This window comes from Echiichthys vipera (assembly GCF_963691815.1).
Source record: "Echiichthys vipera genome assembly, chromosome: 6".
Lineage (NCBI taxonomy): Eukaryota > Metazoa > Chordata > Actinopteri > Perciformes > Trachinidae > Echiichthys > Echiichthys vipera.
The window spans coordinates 32,706,647-32,725,625 of record NC_139831.1 but is presented as its reverse complement, the minus strand read 5'-3'; the positions used below and the strand labels follow the sequence as shown (position 1 = coordinate 32,725,625).

At 41.5% G+C, this 18,979-nt stretch overlaps 1 protein-coding gene across 1 annotated transcript in view; it reads left to right on the top strand.

The window, feature by feature from the left end:
• The window catches only part of mmp17b (matrix metallopeptidase 17b), a gene marked incomplete at both ends in the record, with an annotated part of 32,056 nt that extends 25,266 nt beyond the window's left edge, over window positions 1-6,790 (top strand). The window contains one exon of the mRNA XM_083915466.1: window positions 6,411-6,790. Within this exon, the coding sequence (XP_083771592.1) occupies window positions 6,411-6,790 (380 nt within the window). The remainder of the gene's footprint in view (window positions 1-6,410) is intronic.
• Window positions 6,791-18,979: the final 12,189 nt, after the last annotated feature.

The following is an 18,979-nucleotide window of genomic DNA, read 5'->3' as shown; positions in this document are numbered from 1 at the left end:
GCGTCTTCAGTGTCGGGCTCTGTTAAAATAGTGTCCTTTAACCCTTGCAAATGAAGGTGGCCCAAGAATTTCGTCTCCCACAATTCATAACTCTTTTCATCTCCATCAAACAGAAGCCGCGACCAGCGGCTTGTATCTGCAGCCCGTCTGCTCATGGTGCCAACAGCATGCTAAACATCACTGGTACACCGGTGGGAACACGCTCTAAAAGTGTCTCTGGGTTTCTCTGGGCCCATAACCTGTTGGCAGAGCAGCACCTTACAGCAGCTACTCGTTGCAACCCAGTTTTCACGGCACCGACAGAACTTGGAGAGAAAACAAGAAACAAGACACATTCTGCTGCTTCTCATGGCAATCACTGCAACCAGACTCAGCTGCGTGCAGGCCTTTGATTAACCACACCCACTTAACAGGTGTCACAAATTAAATCATCATTAATGGAAACAAAATAAACAATCAATAATTGAGAGCACCATTCAACACACTCCCTCACTCATTAAGGGAATTTCTCATCCTCAACTCTACAAATTATTCTTGCGTTCACCATTTACCCCAAAATACAGTCCTAACTTTTGACCTGAATTTTCTGTATTAACAATTGCTCTTGTCAAATATGATCATTTTTAAAATTTGATAATTTTATTGGGAGATTTTAACCTGCATTTAAATGGCTGTTCATATTCTAGTTATAGTCATGCTAAGAATGCCAACAATGCTTATCTTTTTACAGGTTCTGGTTGCTCCAACATTTTTCCAATGAAGTGCTCACAACCTAATACAGTATATCCCTTTTGCTGTATTGACACTGAAGCTGGGTTTATACTGGCTGGGTGGACCTGATATACTTGATTCATGTCGTGCATTCTGATTCCCTTAATTATCTCACAGACTGAATAGCGGGTTGCTCAAAATGCTTGACTCTTGTCGCTCCTGTTTCAACCAGTCAACACACTTGGATTAAATCAGCCTCATGGTTTTTAGATGCATTAGTGCACTTCAACAGAGTTGGAACATACAGCCAAGAGATTTTGCACTTTGCCTGTGTTGAGAGTTTTAGAAAGTATAAACGTGCATTTTGAGCTGCTCGGACATATTTCTCTCACCTGACATACATAGACAAAACTCATCCAGTCTGTTTGACGCCCCCACACAGAAATCTTTGCAAATAGCTCTTTATTCTAATGGTGATAAAGTTCTGAAATTCTTCACATATAAGACTGACTCAACTGGAGATTAAGTCACTGGTCCACACTCCTCAGACCAGTGACGGCTGCCATATGTAAATTCTACCCTTCGTTCCTTTTCAAGAAAATGATCTGTGACCTTCTCGTACCAACTAGGCATCTTTTCCAGGGACTTGACTAGTGTCCTCTCAATGGCCAGCAGAGCTAGGCTGCCTAAACAGCCTTGGCACAGCTGGAGCTGCTGCCCCAGGCTACTGTGAAGTGTGACCGCCTGTGAGAGTGAGTGATCGTGACGGGGGGAGAAGCTCCACAGCTGCCGCTGCTCGTTGGGAAAAGAGCCCGCAGAGTGACAGTACAGAGTCTCCAAACACAACGCAAGTCGTTTTTAACAAAGACAAAGTCTCTGGGGATCAGTAACGTCTCCGGATCAGTTCAGAACAACGGAATGAAAAACTTGGAAAATGCTCAGCTGGATGTTTATTCTTCAAGATCGCTGATTCGCTCATTTAGCTGTCAATCAAAAAAGGATTTCGCCTCAGAAAGCTCATCCAATCATCACGCAGAAGCCGAGCGTCCGGGCCAGCCCACTGTCCCATAGACCCCCAGAGACGCTGAGCGTCCGATGGGCGGGAAAAAGCCCAGCATTTATCCAATGAGCATCTAGTTTGGCTGCAGTGGAACAACCCGCTCTACGCTTCCCCATTGAAGTCAGTAGAAGCTGAGCGTCCGACTGTGTAAAGTGCTGTGGAGCTGTGGGGATGAATGAGAAGGAAGTTGCTCTGGTTACCTGTGATAAGTAGCTGATTCTGAACTAAAGATGAAGGCTTTCTAGCGCGCATTTAGTCAATGAAATGTACAAACATCAGTACATATTTCACCAATTTTTTTTTTGTTTAGGGGAGTCATAGAGCAATCACCACTACCTCAGGCTACGAACTTTTCAATACTTTGGCTTACACAGGCCCTGTGACTCGGACAAGCTGCATCCTTTCACATTTTGAAATAATTTACCCTGAGGTCTTCAACAGCCTGGTAACTGCTTCCAAACTTACAACCGGCTGTAGGACTGCCGGTGATCTCAGCCAGCATTTCTGCCTTTCAGAGGCTTTTGCGGGCTCCATTTTAAAGCTAAATTGAAGGTATTGTGCGTGTGCAGTTAATCATTGATGACATCATGCCACAATGGTGTTTACAAATTTAATAAAAACGTCCCTCTCCCTCCAATGGCTGCCTGCTTCACTGCTGTCCTCCATGTTTGTTTTGATTCTGTTCTTGGCTCCCGTCTGTGGCACACTTTATTTTTCATCCACTTTATTTGTCATTCATTTACAAAACAGAGCAGCATGGGTCAGAATGATGTCAAAGTCCCATTACATGTGACCTGGCTTCAGATTGTGTTCACATAAAAAAAAAAAATCAGATATGTATGTGATTCAGTAGCACATTTAAAAGAGGCCTAATTCTGATTGGAAAACGTCAGATTCAATGGGACTTGTGCTGTTCACACTGTCCAAAGTAAATCAGATATGGGTCACATATGAGGGGAAAAATAGGATTCAGGTCACTTGGAACCTCAGTGGGAACGGATGAATTGTGACTGGCTTTGAGAAGTAACAGGAGGTAATGAGGAATGTCCAATAAATTAAGTAAAGTTAAACTCAAAATGGTTTTATTCCAGATCTCAGGCTCTTTAGATAAAAGTATGAGCATGGCATCAAACAGAACTCAGACTCAGACAACTTTATTAATCCCACCAGGGGCAATTGAGTTCAGCAGCTTGTATACTGGCACAGTACGAAAACACAATACACACAATACATACGTGGTGATAAGTTAATAAAGCAAGTAAAATAAAATGCCAAGGAGTACAGTGTCATCAAGGATCAGCCGAACCAAGTGAATAATACATACTGTAGGTTACACATGTTTGACCAATAAGGTGCACATGGTAAAAAGAATAAAATCATTATAAAGAATTTTAGAGACGGATAGCAGAGGGGATAAAATAATTTTTTTTAAACGGTTCGTCTTTTAGACAGGTGAGACATAGCGACGACCTGAGGGCAACAGGGGGAATTCACTTAAGAGCATGTGACCAGGAGAAGACAAAATATTGTTTACTTTCCACAAAGTTTGTTGGTCACAAAAACTGGTCAGGTCCCTAAATTTCACTCCTGTGATCTTAGAACATGTTTTTATAATGCTGTACAAGCTGTTTTTATCTTTCAGTGTAGGACTGGGAAACCAGCAGATGAAGGAGAAACACAGGAGACTTTCGATAAAAGACTGATTAAAAACGACACAGAATAACAGGGGTGACAGAGAAAGAGTTCAGTTTGCGGAGAAGATGGATTCTCTGTTGCCCTTGCTTCACAATCTCTGCAATGTTCACATCAAATTTCAGCTTTTCGTCAAAAAAGGTGCTGAGATATTTATATGAAGGAACTCTTTCCACAGTTTTGCCATGAATGGTGCTATCTACAGCTGGGATTTTGTTGCATTTAAAATCAATTATGAGCTCCTTAGTTTTAGACACATTTAGGTCTAAGAAGTTTTTGTCACACCATGAAACAAAATCAACAAGAGCCTCCCCATGTCCTGCTTCAGATCCCTGAAGAAGGGACAGCAGTGCAGTGTCGTCAGAGAATTTGACTAGGGAGCTGCCTCTCCTAACGCTTCTGCATTCATCAGTATATAAAATAAAAAGTAAGGGGGAAAAGGACACACCCTTGTGGTGAACCGGTGGACAGAACTAAGGATTCTGAAAGAGATCCATTTACAGAAACCCACTGCTTTCTGTTAGTTTAAAATCTGACAACCATAAAACAACCTGGTGGGGCAAATTATATAAGCCTCTTGAGTAAAAGATGCGGCGGCATCAAATTAAAAGCAGAGGAAAAATCAGCGAATAAGAGCCAAGCATGGGCTTGAGGTGTCTATAGAGACAGTTAAGGATAAAAAGCTTGGCGTCCTCCACGCCTTTCCCTGCCTGATAAGCAAACTGGAGTGGGTCGATGCTCCCCTCCATATTTGAAATAATCCTTTTTCCTCATAATTTTCTCAAAGACCTTCATACACAGTGATGTAAGAGCTACTGGTCTAAAATTATTGAGCCGTTTGGGGGATGAGTTTTTTGGAACAGGGATTATGATTCAGGATTTCCACAAATCAGGTACTTGACTGCATTTAAGGGCGCTCTCACACTGTCCTTTCGCACCGTGCCCCGTGCTTTAGGGTACTTGTCCCCCCCTCCCGTTTGTACTCACACTGCCTGGGCCTCGCGCAAATGCTTCTTGCCTGTCCATACGTCATCACGCCGTAACACGTCACGCGCATTGATGATGTCATCGCGATGCGTCTCTTTGTTTACAAATCTTTCCATAGACCTCGGAGTTTTTGTGCGTCTTGTCCGACTGTTTTTTCAATATTTTCATCCGACCAAATCTGCAGTAAACACTCCACCTCTGCATCACACCAACGTGAACCTTTCGCCACCATTGTTGTTGTAGTTAAATGTCCGCGCATGCTCCGTCTTTTTTTTTTTCTATGTCTGAACAAGCGCACATAAATTGACGTGAGAGCCGCCGTAGGCGTCGTGCTCGTACACGTGCGCATGCTCGTGCTTGTACATGTGCAAAGGCGCTCTACAAAAGCCAACCTCTCTTAAACGGGTTGTGGACAGCCAGCTGGCTGCAGCTAGGCGCGGAGCGGTTGCACTCACACTGGTCAAACGCACTAGGCTTTACCCGAAAAACCTGTTTTGGCGCTGTGCGGAAGGACAGTGTGAGTGCGCCCTAAGTGACCTGGTCAGCACAAAACCTTAATGTGCGTCCACAAATGTCATCTGGTCCACAGACCTTCCTTATATTGACCCTTCTCAGGAGGTTGTTTACATATTCCTCACTGATGACTATACTACAGTCAGTGACAGAGGAAGTACCCTGGAGAGAAAAATTGTCTGAAAGGTCATGGTATTCGTACAGGGAGTCGAAAAAATTAAAAGCATTTGGCAGATCTTCGTTGCTCCCATCTATTCTAATTGGTGCTCTGATCTTTGGATCTTGGATGTTAGTGACTGAGGACATGGATGTAATGCCTCTCCAGGCCGCCCACAGTTCACCACTGCTGTACTTGGGTTCTACCGTGTCTTTATAAGCTCTTTTGGCTTTTAGATTGTCAATACAGTCCTCTGACCAGCATTCCACTGTCTTTACAGTCTGCTCTAGTCATTTGCAGACTGGCCTGTAGGTCAGTAGAAGTAGGACACTGCTATGATTGAAACGAAGTGAGATACACAAAAGTTCAATATCCGAGGTACAGAGGACAGTCTTACAGTATCTCTCATTAATGTAAAAGCATACTCCGCCTCCCTTAGACTTGTTTGTAATTAGAGGAGAGCGGTCCAGACGGATAGGAAGGCCGAAGCTGGTTATGTGAAGATCCTCATTCCTGTCTCGTTCTCCCAACCACGTCTCAGTGATCGCGAGGTGACAGGTCTCTAAACTCGTAGACCTCAAGCTCGTCCATTTTGTTCCGAATGGACTGGACATTGGAGAGTAGGACTGTTGGGATCCTCTCAGCCTGCGCTGAACGCCATCTCTCCTTCATCTTTTGCTCCGGCGTTTCCCTAAAACCAATCCACTCACTGTGGCGTTAAAAGACCTCCATGGTGAGCAGGAGGGATGTGAGAGGTCAGATCCGGTTGCTGGTGAACAGAGAGCCAGTAGTAACTCCCGGCTGTAGTTGTTCCTTCCAGCATTCAAGTCTCCACCATCTTGGTGCCTGCTGGTGCATGGATACAGTCCAGAGAGTGGCGAAAATCCCAATGTAGACTCGCTTCATGGTTAAAAACGTGATTCCACTTGAACTCCAAGGCATTAAATGTCGGGAGTGTGAAAAGAGAACATCAAAAACACGCAAACAGTCAAACAAATAAACAAACAAGCCCTGCTGCAAGCTGCACGGTTCGCATAGGTGAGTGAGCATCCCCTCCATAAAAAGACCGGAAACTTCTGCACTGGCAATGTCTATTTTCAAAGTGGTCCCTTGACCTTTGTCCTCCAGATATGTAAACCTATCTCCCCTTTACAGACACACACACTTTAGGATCATCCAGACAGTTTGGGGCACAGACATGCAGTTTTTCTTCTGCAGTTTAAATGTGTTATTTACCCTTCAAAAACATGCAGGCTGTTGGTTGTGAAATCTTCTCTCCCTCTTCTCCAGGGTCTGTCTATCTCTTCAAGGAAGACTCCTACTGGAAGTTCACATTTCCCGGCTCCTCACTGCAGGACGGATACCCAAGATCATCTACTGCAGATTGGCTGGACTGCCCTGACTCATCCTCACCTGTGGTGGAAGACCTCTCCTTGTCTCTGTCTCCGCCTGCAGGAAGACAGGAGCTCAGGGAGAGATGGAGGGAGGAGAGAGAGAACGGGGAAGAAGGAGGAAGGAGGAGGGACCATGGAAATAAACATAAAGACATTCATGACAGAGGTCCACACATCTTGACACAGTGCACTTGCCAAAATGGAGCTCTTGGTGGCAGGACACCATCTCTTATTGCTGCCTTGCTGCTGATTACATGGACATGGTTTGCTATTTAAAGCTACACAAGACAAGACATATCTGTATACACTTATCTTAACTCAGCTACAAACATTCACCGCTTGCATTCACCACACTGGCCCGACTGTCCCCTTATTTCACAAGTGTCTGTCTGCAGCCGCCACTCTGAGGCAGGAAATGCACACAAAAAATACAAAATAAAATTCTACTGACACTACTGACACTAATTATAGCCGACTATCAGTACTTTATTTCAACGTGTTTATTTATTCTGTCAAAATAAGACAGAAACCTCGTCCATAGCACCTGATTCAGACGTAATCACTCCATTAAATGGCCGTGAATGGAGCGTGGACTGGTGGCTGGAGAGGTGCCAGTTCATCTCCTGGGCACTGCCGAGGTGCTGTTGAGCAAGGCACCTAACCCCCAACTGCACGGGGCGCCGGTCACTGGCAGCCCCCTCGCTCTAACATCTCTCCACTAGTTGCATGTACATAGGTCCTGTCTGTGCATGTGTGTGTATTTCGGGCCTGTGTGTGTGCAAAATGAAAAAATAGAGTGAAAATTGAATTTCCCCATTGCGGGATGAATAAAGGAATTCTTCTTCTTCTCAATCACAAATTATCAGCCTTATAGTTATGGGTCAGAAGATTCCTGCTACACCACCCAGCAGCTTCACAAGGCTGTTATCTATTCACATGATAACGGTCGCTGTTAAGCCCAGTTCAGACCAAAGATTTGCAACGGAACAAAACTGTTTTAGAACGTTGCAGGTGAAAGTTGCACCGGTGTGAGCTGACCCATCTCGTTTGGACTCTAACCGGCTGATGTTGTCTCCTCAGATTCAGCTTGTCAGATCTCCAGCGGCAGGTTTTAGAAAGAAAGACATGTCACCTCAACAGCCAATCAAGCCTTAGCAAAGTCCGCTGGTCAAGTCACTGACAAACTGTCCTTTTGGACGGGGGCTCAACGAGTGTGTGTGTGTGTGTGTGTGTGTGTGTGTGTGTGTGTGTGTGTGTGTGTGTGTGTGTGTGTGTGTGTGTGTGTGTGTGTGTGTGTGAGAGTGAGAGTGAGAGTGAGAGTGAGAGTGAGAGAGAGAGAGAGAGAGAGAGACAGAGAGAGAGAGAGAGAGAGAGAGAGAGAGAGAGAGACTCGTTGTCTCGGAATCTTTTGGTCTGAACTGGGCTTCATCATCATCATCGGTCTCCTGTGTGAAAGTCCTGTGTGTGTTTGACTCAACCACCTCCTTTCATGATACATCATCACACAGTGCTTTGGTTACGCTGTTCACAGCTACATTGATGGCTGATCCAGTTTACAATCACAATATAGGGTAACGGCCTTCTGAGGCAACTAGCAGGTAGAGTCAGGCCATACCGCCTCATATCTAACGTAGTGATAATAACTGGCTGGCCTAAATGTAGGCATATATGATGTGCGCATCACATGTAATGTGTTAAGTTGGCTAAAGTTTGCTTTATCAGAGGTTTTTGTGTACATTTCCTGCCTGAGAGTGGGGCTGCTTCAGAGTCCAGCTGTTTGCTAAAGATTAGCTCCAACACATAATTGACCCTAAAGCCAACAATAATTGCTTTTTTATCTCTGTTTGTGTATGGATTAGGCGAACAAGATATAATGTGATACAATGTGAGCTTTAGTGTTGTTGGTAAGTGTATTTTGATCACCATCCTGACTCCAGCTACGGAGTACTAAAGCAGCAGTTATACTCCAATTTAACTTCAACTTCTGCAGACTTGTGCAGGTTACGCGGATGCACAGCATTCATGTATAAAGAAACCTGGATACAGCATTTGAGGCTGAGTTTAGCGCTCTTAGTGGTAAATGTCTTACTTATTGAGGTCCGCTTGGTCTGCTGTTCCAAGCATGTACATTTGCTGATCTGTTCCAGAGGGTGGTGGTTTCTGGTGAAGTCTTTGTATTCCTTTAAAAACGGTGTATTTCCTCCTTTATCACCCTTAACACTCCTCAGCCTACGTTTCCTTTCGTCTCTACTTTCTTCTTCTTCTACTTGGCAAACCAGCTGGAGGTGCATACAGGTGCATCCACCACCTACTGGACCGGAGTGTGGAACAACTGGAGCATGCGCAGTACGCTTGCTTTGAGTACAGCCTGCACAGTCACTGCTTTTTGGGCTGCACACGGATAGTCCCCATGGGAGGGTTAAACGATTTACATCAGGCGGACCAAAGCAAACCCGCAGTATCATCTCGGCTTAATGACTAGACTCACAATTAACATCAAAATCGATGCCACGAGAACCAGGAACATCATATTATTTTACTCCACACATTCTGCTTTCTTGTTAAACCATGTGCCTACATTATCCACAATGCAACTCCAGTCGTTTGTTTGGAGATTTGATGTGTTATGCTAGCAGTAGCTAAAGTGGCCTTGAGCTGCTATCCCGCAGCAGAGATGAGCAGCAGGTTACAGAGGTCTCGAAGTCTGAAGTTATCAAGTCAGACTGCTTTAAGTTTGATTCTGAAGTTATCGAGTCAGTCTGCTTTAAGTTTGATTCTGAAGTAATCAAGTCTGTCTGCTTTAAGTTTGATTCTGAAGTTATTGAGTCAGTCTGCTTTAAGTTTGATTCTGAAGTTATCAAGTTAGTCTGCTTTAAGTTTGATTCTGAAGTTATCAAGTCAGTCTGCTTTAAGTTTGAGTCTGAAGTTATCAAGTCAGTCTGCTTTAAGTTTGATTCTGAAGTTATCAAGTCAGTCTCCTTAAAGTTTGATTCTGAAGTTATCGAGTCAGTCTGCTTTAAGTTTGAGTCTGAAGTTATCGAGTCAGTCTGCTTTAAGTTTGATTCTGAAGTTATCAAGTCTGTCTGCTTTAAGTTTGATGCTGAAGTTATTGAGTCAGTCTGCTTTAAGTTTGATTGTGAAGTGATCAAGTCTGTCTGCTTTAAGTTTGATTTAGAAGTTATCAAGTCAGTCTGCTTTAAGTTTGATTGTGAAGTTATCAAGTCAGTCTGCTTTAAGTTTGATTGTAAAGTTATCAAGTCAGTCTGCTTTAAGTGAGATTGTGAAGTTATCAAGTCAGTCTGCTTTAAGTATGATTGTGAAGTTATCAAGTCAGTCTGCTTTAAGTTTGATTCTGAAGTTATCAAGTCAGTCTGCATTAAGTTTGATTCTGAAGTTATCGAGTCAGTCTGCTTTAAGTTTGATTCTGAAGTGGTCAAGTCAGTCTGCATTAAGTTTGATTCTGAAGTTATCGAGTCAGTCTGCTTTAAGTTTGATTCTGAAGTAATCAAGTCAGTCTGCTTTAAGTTTGATTGTGAAGTTATCAAGTCAGTCTGCTTTAAGTTTGATTCTGAAGTTATCAAGTCAGTCTGCTTTAAGTTTGATTGTGAAGTTATCAAGTCAGTCTGCTTTAAGTTTGATTGTGAAGTTATCAAGTCAGGCTGCTTTAAGTTTGATTGTGAAGTGATCAAGTCAGTCTGCTATAAGTTTGATTTAGAAGTTATCAAGTTAGTCTGCTTTAAGTTTGATTCTGAAGTTATCAAGTCAGTCTGCTTTAAGTTTGAGTCTGAAGTTATCAAGTCAGTCTGCTTTAAGTTTGATTCTGAAGTTATCAAGTCAGTCTGCTTTAAGTTTGATTTGAAGTTATCAAGTCAGTCTGCTTTAAGTTTGATTCTGAAGTTATCGAGTCAGTCTGCTTTAAGTTTGAGTCTGAAGTTATCGAGTCAGTCTGCTTTAAGTTTGATTCTGAAGTTATCAAGTCAGTCTCCTTAAAGTTTGATTCTGAAGTTATCAAGTCAGTCTGCTTTAAGTTTGATTGTGAAGTTATCAAGTCAGTCTGCTTTAAGTTTGATTGTGAAGTTATCAAGTCAGTCTGCTTTAAGTTTGATTGTGAAGTGATCAAGTCAGTCTGCTTTAAGTTTGATTTAGAAGTTATCAAGTTAGTCTGCTTTAAGTTTGATTGTGAAGTTATCAAGTCAGTCTGCTTTAAGTTTGAGTCTGAAGTTATCAAGTCAGTCTGCTTTAAGTTTGATTCTGAAGTTATCAAGTCAGTCTGCTTTAAGTTTGATTTGAAGTTATCAAGTCAGTCTGCTTTAAGTTTGATTCTGAAGTTATCGAGTCAGTCTGCTTTAAGTTTGAGTCTGAAGTTATCGAGTCAGTCTGCTTTAAGTTTGATTCTGAAGTTATCGAGTCAGTCTGCTTTAAGTTTGATTCTGAAGTTATCAAGTCAGTCTGCTTTAAGTTTGATTTAGAAGTTATCAAGTCAGTCTGCTTTAAGTTTGATTCTGAAGTTATCAAGTCAGTCTGCTTTAAGTTTGATTCTGAAGTTATCAAGTCAGTCTGCTTTAAGTTTGATTTAGAAGTTATTAAGTCAGTCTGCTTTAAGTTTGATTCTGAAGTTATCAAGTCTGTCTGCTTTAAGTTTGATTCTGAAGTTATTGAGTCAGTCTGCTTTAAGTTTGATTCCGAAGTTATCGAGTCAGTCTGCTTTAAGTTTGATTCTGAAGTTATTGAGTCAGTCTGCTTTAAGTTTGATTCCGAAGTTATCGAGTCAGTCTGCTTTAAGTTTGATTTTGCTCTAAGTTTTTTCACTGCTACAATGTTTCATCTGTGGCTGCTGGTAATGCAGCCAAATAAAAGTACTGGGCTATTTTTATCATCATTATTATTTTTTTATTTATTTTTGAGAAGTTCGGGGCTTTTTCCAAGAGATCCAGGGCTATAGCTCTGAATGCCCAGGTCTAATGACGTGCCTGGCCATGATAGGTTTTTCCACACCAAAATTAAATCCCACAAAGACTTGAGACTTGACTTGGACTCGAGATGTACTACTCGTGCACAATCTTTTTATCTATGTGATTTTGGAGCATTAACATCAGGAGCAGAAAGTCATCTCTCCCACAGAGATGAGCGAGTGTTCACACTCCACAGATGACAGGGAGAGAAGATCACCTGCTGCTGACCGGGCGAAGTTAGCTCTAAGTTGGATATTCAACAGACCCACCCAACTTCAAACTAACCTCACCCTGCTCTGCTGCTGCAGTTTCATTACTGTTTGTCACAGTTTGGCTTTAATAACTTCACTCAAAGCTGAAACAAAAGAATCATCAAATGTGTTGTCTGTGTGTTAAGCTCAGCTGTCATCGTTAGCTTGTTAGTAACATTAGCTTTGTCAGGGATTAACTTTTAGATTGGTGTTCGTTGAATGACATATATTTAAAAAGGGTTTTCTAGCTGGTGCTGCCTCCATCTGCTGCTAACACCGTTTAAGCGGGAGAAATACTTAATTATTATTATAGTCAATTATTAATGTCAGCTAAAGGCAAGTTTACGTTACAGGTTTATTGTTGACCACATAAGGTTAATGTTACTGCCGTATTAGCTTTAACCATTACACTGCGTTTGAGCATCTGGAGGATTATTTATTTATTTAACAGGAAGAGCTCACTGACATTAAACATCTCTTTTTTCAGAGTGTCCTGAGACAGACAGCAACACGACTGACAACGTTTCTGACAAACATATTTTGCAGCTAATGCAAAATACATGACTATAATACAATAAAAGATATCAAATAACAAGTAAAACAGCAAATATACATCAAAATACATGACTATAATATAATAAAAATATATCAAATAACAAATAAAACAGCAAATATATATCAATATAATATAATAATATAAATCCACCATAATAATGAATATATCATGCAAATTACGTATATACAGCCATATGTGTCTGCTTCCAGGTTATTATCAAATGTCTTCAAATCCTCCAATGAGAGCAGGACCTGGAGTTTCAGCTGTGTCTGTAATTAGTTCAGGTAAAGGGAGCAGCTTACTTTCTGTATTTACACTAGATTATAAACTGTCATTAGTTGGGACTTCCCCTCAGAGACTAGAGACTTGACTTGGACTCGCAAAAAGTGACTTGTGACCATCTCAGCTGAATTGTCCCCCACCATAATGAATGTGGAAAACGATCTATTTGCACCAGATGTCAGCGAAACATGGGGTGCGACATTTGAGCATTTCATTTTTAATATTGTCTGGATCACAAGCGCGTTCGGTCAGCTCTTCCCAAATAATTGGGAAATAAAGTTCTTTTGGTTGTCTTTAATGGTTTCTTCTAATGTTCAGAGTTTTTTCTTTTATAATACATTGATCTAAACTTATTTGATATATTGGTATGGCTTTTGATTTTCAAAATGCACTGTCCAGATATCATTGTTTTGGATGGGTATTCATTGCCGTTGCTTCATGTTGAAGTTGTACCACATATCACATAATTTAATTTGATTAATGGTTCTCAATAACTTAAGGTTTCTTTTGTTTTTTGTTCTTAATTGTACATTTATCTTTGTTTAAAATCAGTAATTGTACCTAATGCGTAGGGACAGATTGATTGGTGTCTTTTCTGAAACCTGGTGTGTTATATCAGTTCATGCTGCCAGGTAACACCAATATTTATACAATGTGAGGTTTACAGAGTTGGACAGTGTACTGAATTTGAGAATAATATAATATCTTTGGCACACCACCGGATGGCACGGTGGTGTCATCCGGTGCTGGGGCCCTTCTGTGTGGAGTTTGCATGTTCTCCCCGTGTCTGCGTGGGTTTTCTCTGGGTTCTCTTGGTTCTTCCTCCCACAGTCCAAACTTGCAGGTGTTAGGTTCATTGATGACTCTAAATTGCCCGTAGGTGTGGTATCTATCAATCTGCCTGTCTATCTATCTATCTGTCAATCTATCAGTCTATCTATCTATCTATCAGTCTATCTATCTGTCTATCTATGTATAATACATACAACCATTACGTAGCATTACAGCTAGAGTTTAGATTCTCTGCCTGACCCGACCCGGCCCTATATTCAAATTTCATTCATTTCAAAAACGTCTGGGCAGTGACAACATATGTGTGAGCTATGTCCAGGGCATTAAACAGGTTCATGTTTCTTCATTCAGATCCTTCTGTGATCAATTCCATTCTGAAGTTTAAACAACTCCCAGTTTTATTTGAGAACGGCAAATAGAACAGCCCATTTATTTAAAAAGGTGTCAGGTGGAAACCGGGCTTGTGCTTATAATTACTGTTAATGTGTCGGGCCAAGCTCGGACCGTCAAAATGAATTATAGTGGGTGTAAATTTAGAACCCTGTTTATCCCAATCAGGAGCCATCAGGATTCTGGAACTGGACTATTTCTTATTTCTGTATGTCACGTCTAGTGTGTACAATGGGCATGAGATCGTGGGGTTCTCAGTATCAGAGCCTGAGGCTGAATGATGGAAACAGATGATAAAGGATGCTGTCAATCGTAAAAAATAAAATGTATGCAAGCCTACACATATTTAAGGTCAATGATTTATATCAAAGCAGTGACGTCCCAGACTGGGACTCCCCTAGTTGGATTACTTCATGATTGAAAAGGGGAATCATCAGATTCCACATCATCTACGTGATTTACTGAAAGTGCAGCAGAGGTAGCTGTGGTAGCCCCATTACACTCATAGAAGGACCTGACCATATAAAGATAAGCTGCATTCCTTTACAATCAATTCTACTTCAGCACTTTCAGATAACATTAAGGAAAACTGTGAGTCAATTTAAACATGGAACATACTGTACTTCACAGTTAGGCCACTCAAATGAAAAATCTGTATTTGAAATACCTATAACCTATGTAGTTCCTGCAGTTTCCGTTTATTATTGCATTAGGCAACACTAAGAAGCCCTAAAACACCTACGATTTTAATGACTTTAATGAGAAAGAGCCATTCTCATAAAGAGAATTGAGTGAAACAGTCTGAGAAAGTTCACAGGAACACCATGAATTTTCCCCTTCATTAACAGAGTGTGTTGTTGTGTTCAGACCTGTTGCAGCAGAGAGATAAGACACACCAGTGCTAGATAACCATCATTTTGTTGCAGGCCACATGAATCCCTTTGAAACTTTAAATTAGTCAGGCTGTCAGAGTTGAGAAATACAGACCTTTTTGAATTTTCAGATTGACTGACAGGTTCTTTTTAAATGGATTACAGGTTTCCAACACTTCTCAACCCATGGACCAAGTCACACCACAAGACAAACACAATGCAACCAGGGGCATTTAACTTGTACAAATACAATGACACACAGCCCTTCCCAGAGGCAGTGAAGAATTGAAATCAGCCTTAACACTTTTATTTGATTTAAAGTTAAATTTGAAAGAAATCTAAATTTTAAAGGACTTATGTCCTGACACTATACATTAAAAGTAAGTACTGAGCTGAGCTTCAAAATAAATGTACTTTCCATTTAGGTGTTCCGTCAAATAAAATGAATATTGCAGTCTGAAAATCTACTCCCAATTTCAAACTTGGAAATCAAATTTTAAAGGAAAAAAATGCAATTAGCGTTGGTTTTGAGGCGAGTCGAAATGTGACGAAATGAGAAGCGACTTTTCAGTGTAAACAATATGGAGGCTTCCACAGATGAGATGAGCAGCTATGGAGCAAGCCACTCACTAGCTCTTTTTTCTCTGGATCCTTCTGTTGAATATGGACCGGGATCCTGAAATTGGGCCTTTGATCCATAATTCACGTTACACAAACGTAAAATATCCTTTACCCACATGTTGTTTCCTTTCTGAGCTTTGCCTCCACGCTGTTAGTACGTCAGACGCTTCAGTGATCTGATTGGTTGATTTGGCCTGTTTGTTGGTGACAGATGGTTTATCTATTCCGCAACCAGTATTTTTACCCCTTCCCAAAAGATCTCCAAATGAGAGTTCCCAGATGGATATGCTGAGAAAATGAGAATCAATCCATCTGGTGGAGTCAGGTTAGTCTTTATTATCCCCGACGGGCAATTTAGTGTACAGCCAGCTGTAAAAGAGTCAAAGCAAACGACAAATATCAGTCAAAAAGCACAATAAAAACAACAACAAAAAATGATAAAAACAAATCACAATTTCAGTTAGTTTTACACAAAGGCAGCTTGTATCTGCACCCTGATGGCGGCAACATGAATTCACAGTGCAATGGATGAGATGATTCGGCAATGACAGAGCGTGCTTTTCTCAGTCCCCTGACTTTGTACAGGTCACCACACCATTGTGCCATTCCATTACCTTCTAACATAATTTAACAACCTTAACCTTAAAACCATAAAACCACAGACGTGTTAATGACTATTTTGGCATTAAAGTTAGGACCGACATGCCTCTTGTGCTGTCCTAACTCTACACCTGCTCTGGCCTTAAGACATTGTGAATATTGATAACTCCCTCTGCAAATCCAGGCATCTTATTGCTGTATTAAAGTCCCTGAACCCCCACACAGGTGTGTTCAGTTAACCTGGTTGATTAGACCTCTTCTTAGGACTGTATGAGTGTGTCTAATGTGATTGACTGACATCTTTCTGAGTCTCCTGTTAGCTTTGTTTCACCTGTTAAGGCAAAACAAAGTACACCTTTATCATTCTTAGTGGTAGACAGACATTTACGACCTCATAAATTCCCATCAAATTCTCATCAAAGCCCCGCCCATCTTCAACCCAAGCAGAGGTCTAAACAGTCAAAATAACTGAAAACACCTGTGTGGGTGTTCAGGGGCTTTAAAGTCTGGGTTTGGACGGTTGTTGTCTAATATCAATGTATCAATACCTGTTTATTTGTTCAGGTAATTCATAACAGAGGACAATAGTGTCATTACAAACCAATGCAGTATAATTAGTGGAATATTTTGTTGTGGTAATTGGCACCGGATCTGTTCTCTAATTCTATGATTTGCTGTGTTGGTACTGTGTTGGCCAATAATATCTGCAGACCTGCCACAAACAGACTGAGAGCCCTGGGAGTTTAAGTCAAGGGCCCTCAGAAGACCAGCTGAGGTTGAGAGAACAATGTAGGCTGCTAAAACCTTCTGTGTCAGAGGACCTGGAGCCAGGCAGAGTTTGGAAAAAAGAAACGTCTCAGCCATGTTGACTACACACAGACTTTGGTTCATTTTATCCACAGTAAAGTTCATCTGAAATTCTCAGATCTACCCTGATTCCCCTATATACTAGATCAGTCACTTGCTCTAAAGTACTTCAGCACTAGTTGGTGTGTAGATAGTAATTTCCCCACCCATATTTTCCAAGTGGTCCAAGGATGAACAGATAAAGTGGATGGGTTTGGCTCTATTTATAGCTTTAGACAGTAGAGGAGGCAAACCTTTTCTATCAAATCCCCTCTATTGACTCGGACAGCTCAGATGGGATGGTCACATCCAGACAATGTGGATGGGAACATCTTTGCTGGCCACAGGCCTTAGGAATACCCTGACTTTAACAAGGAGCTCACTTTTATTCACAACATCTTTGAAAAAGGGGATCTTCAAGAGGAAAATGTGCATTGCTTTTGTTTTTCATCTGACCTACCTTTAACAATCATTGAGGTAGACTTATGAAGGATTTTCCCCAGGATTGTCGAAGTTTGTGAATCTTTTGGCTGCACCAACCTGAAAAAGGGAAGTTAAAGGAGCCTGTGTTGGAACTGCTAATCAAGCAAGGACTCAACTTTTACATCTTCTTGCTTATGGATAGCTTCATTTTTTGGCATATACAACATAACAATTGATTTAACAAACCCAAGCCACCTGGGACAGTTGTAAGTGATTTCAGGATAAGACATTCAGTCAATTTAAGACAACCATTTGGGCATTGATCATGGGTCTTTGCACAAGCAAGTCCACCGTCACCCTGGATCCTAGTGCCCACACCTTGAGTGCAGACCGAGCCAGTCGTGCAGCAGGGGAGGGAGTCAGCGCCCGAAGGACCCCCATTTTGGATGAGGGCATCCTGATGGTTCAGCCTGTAAAAACCAAAGCTGAGGGTGGAGGAGGAGGTGGTACAAAGAGTGGTGGGGCAGTTAACCAAACATCCAAGGGCTACCTGGAGTTGGGGGGAAAGGGAGGAGGAGAGGGAGAGGCGCAGACTTCACAGGAGGCTGAGGAGGAAGACGAAGATGATGAGGAGGATGATGAGGTGGAGGAGCTGATTAACTTCTCAGACAGCGAGGGGAGTCTGAGGAGTGAGTTCCTGTAGTAGAGAGAGAGAAGATGGGAGGTGAGAGGAGAAAAAGGAAGAGACATTATTAAAGAGGAGAAGGATACGTGTTGTTTTCGGGTTGATCTTGTAATCGCTGAATGGTTTAAATAAATTTCATCTTCTGCTTTGGAACTAATGGTGGCTGACTTTTTTTGGGGGGAAGACATATGTATGTAAAGAAATTGACCATGTGACCATGGTAGGGGTTGAGCCAGTCATTGTGAATATTCAGGGCTTAGCCCCGAGGGGGGTCTGGGGTTTCTGCATTCTAGTCCATTTTAAGGTGACCTGCTGGACATTGTCAAAATCCTAAATCCCTTCGGATTCATAGCTTACATTTTGAGTTGCAGAGCCTGCAAAAGATAATACTATTTAACGGTAAGAAACAATAACCACCTAACTATTGACTTCTAGAGATTCTTGTGTAAATTACAATTGCAAAATTGACTCTTATAAATGTGAGAAAAACTTTCAGTAGATTCAAAGGAGGATTGCAGATATTTTCTTTGTTTGCTTTTCCATGTTTTAGAAATGGTATGCCCACTGTGTTTAGCCAACAATGGGCCCATGATTTGATGAAAATCTAGATCCACTGAGTGCATCTTTATTAATGCGTGTATTCTGCTCTCCGAATACATTGCAGGAAAAGCAGAATCCCGCAGCCCCCAGCATTTTAAAAGTTAAAACAAGAAATTACAGTATCAAAAGTAGTCTCAACTCCTAGAAAAGTCATGACTATATGCTTCTGCACACGTACACTCAACCACTCACTCAAGGGCATAAAGGTTCTCTGTGTAATGTTCATAAAAGTGAATATGGTAAATATAGGCAAAAAATTAAAATAACGAAAATGCTAAACAATGAACATGTAAAGTTGTGCACACTACTACTCACACAGACTAAAGCCAGCCAGAAGAAGCGCCGCCAGCCCAGAGCTCAGAGCAGAAGGCCCACCCCTGGTGACAGACAGTGAAGCCACTTAGGCCTATGTTTCAGGCCAATCCGAAAATTAAAAGGAAAGAGACAATATTAATGCATTGAATACATATTTGTCAGAAAATAGTTTTTAAGTACAACTTAAAATGTCAGAAGATGCATTGTTGATGTCACTGTTAAAAATGCACTTCCAATAAAGTGAGTATTGGCAAAACCAGGGACCATTCACAATAAGACA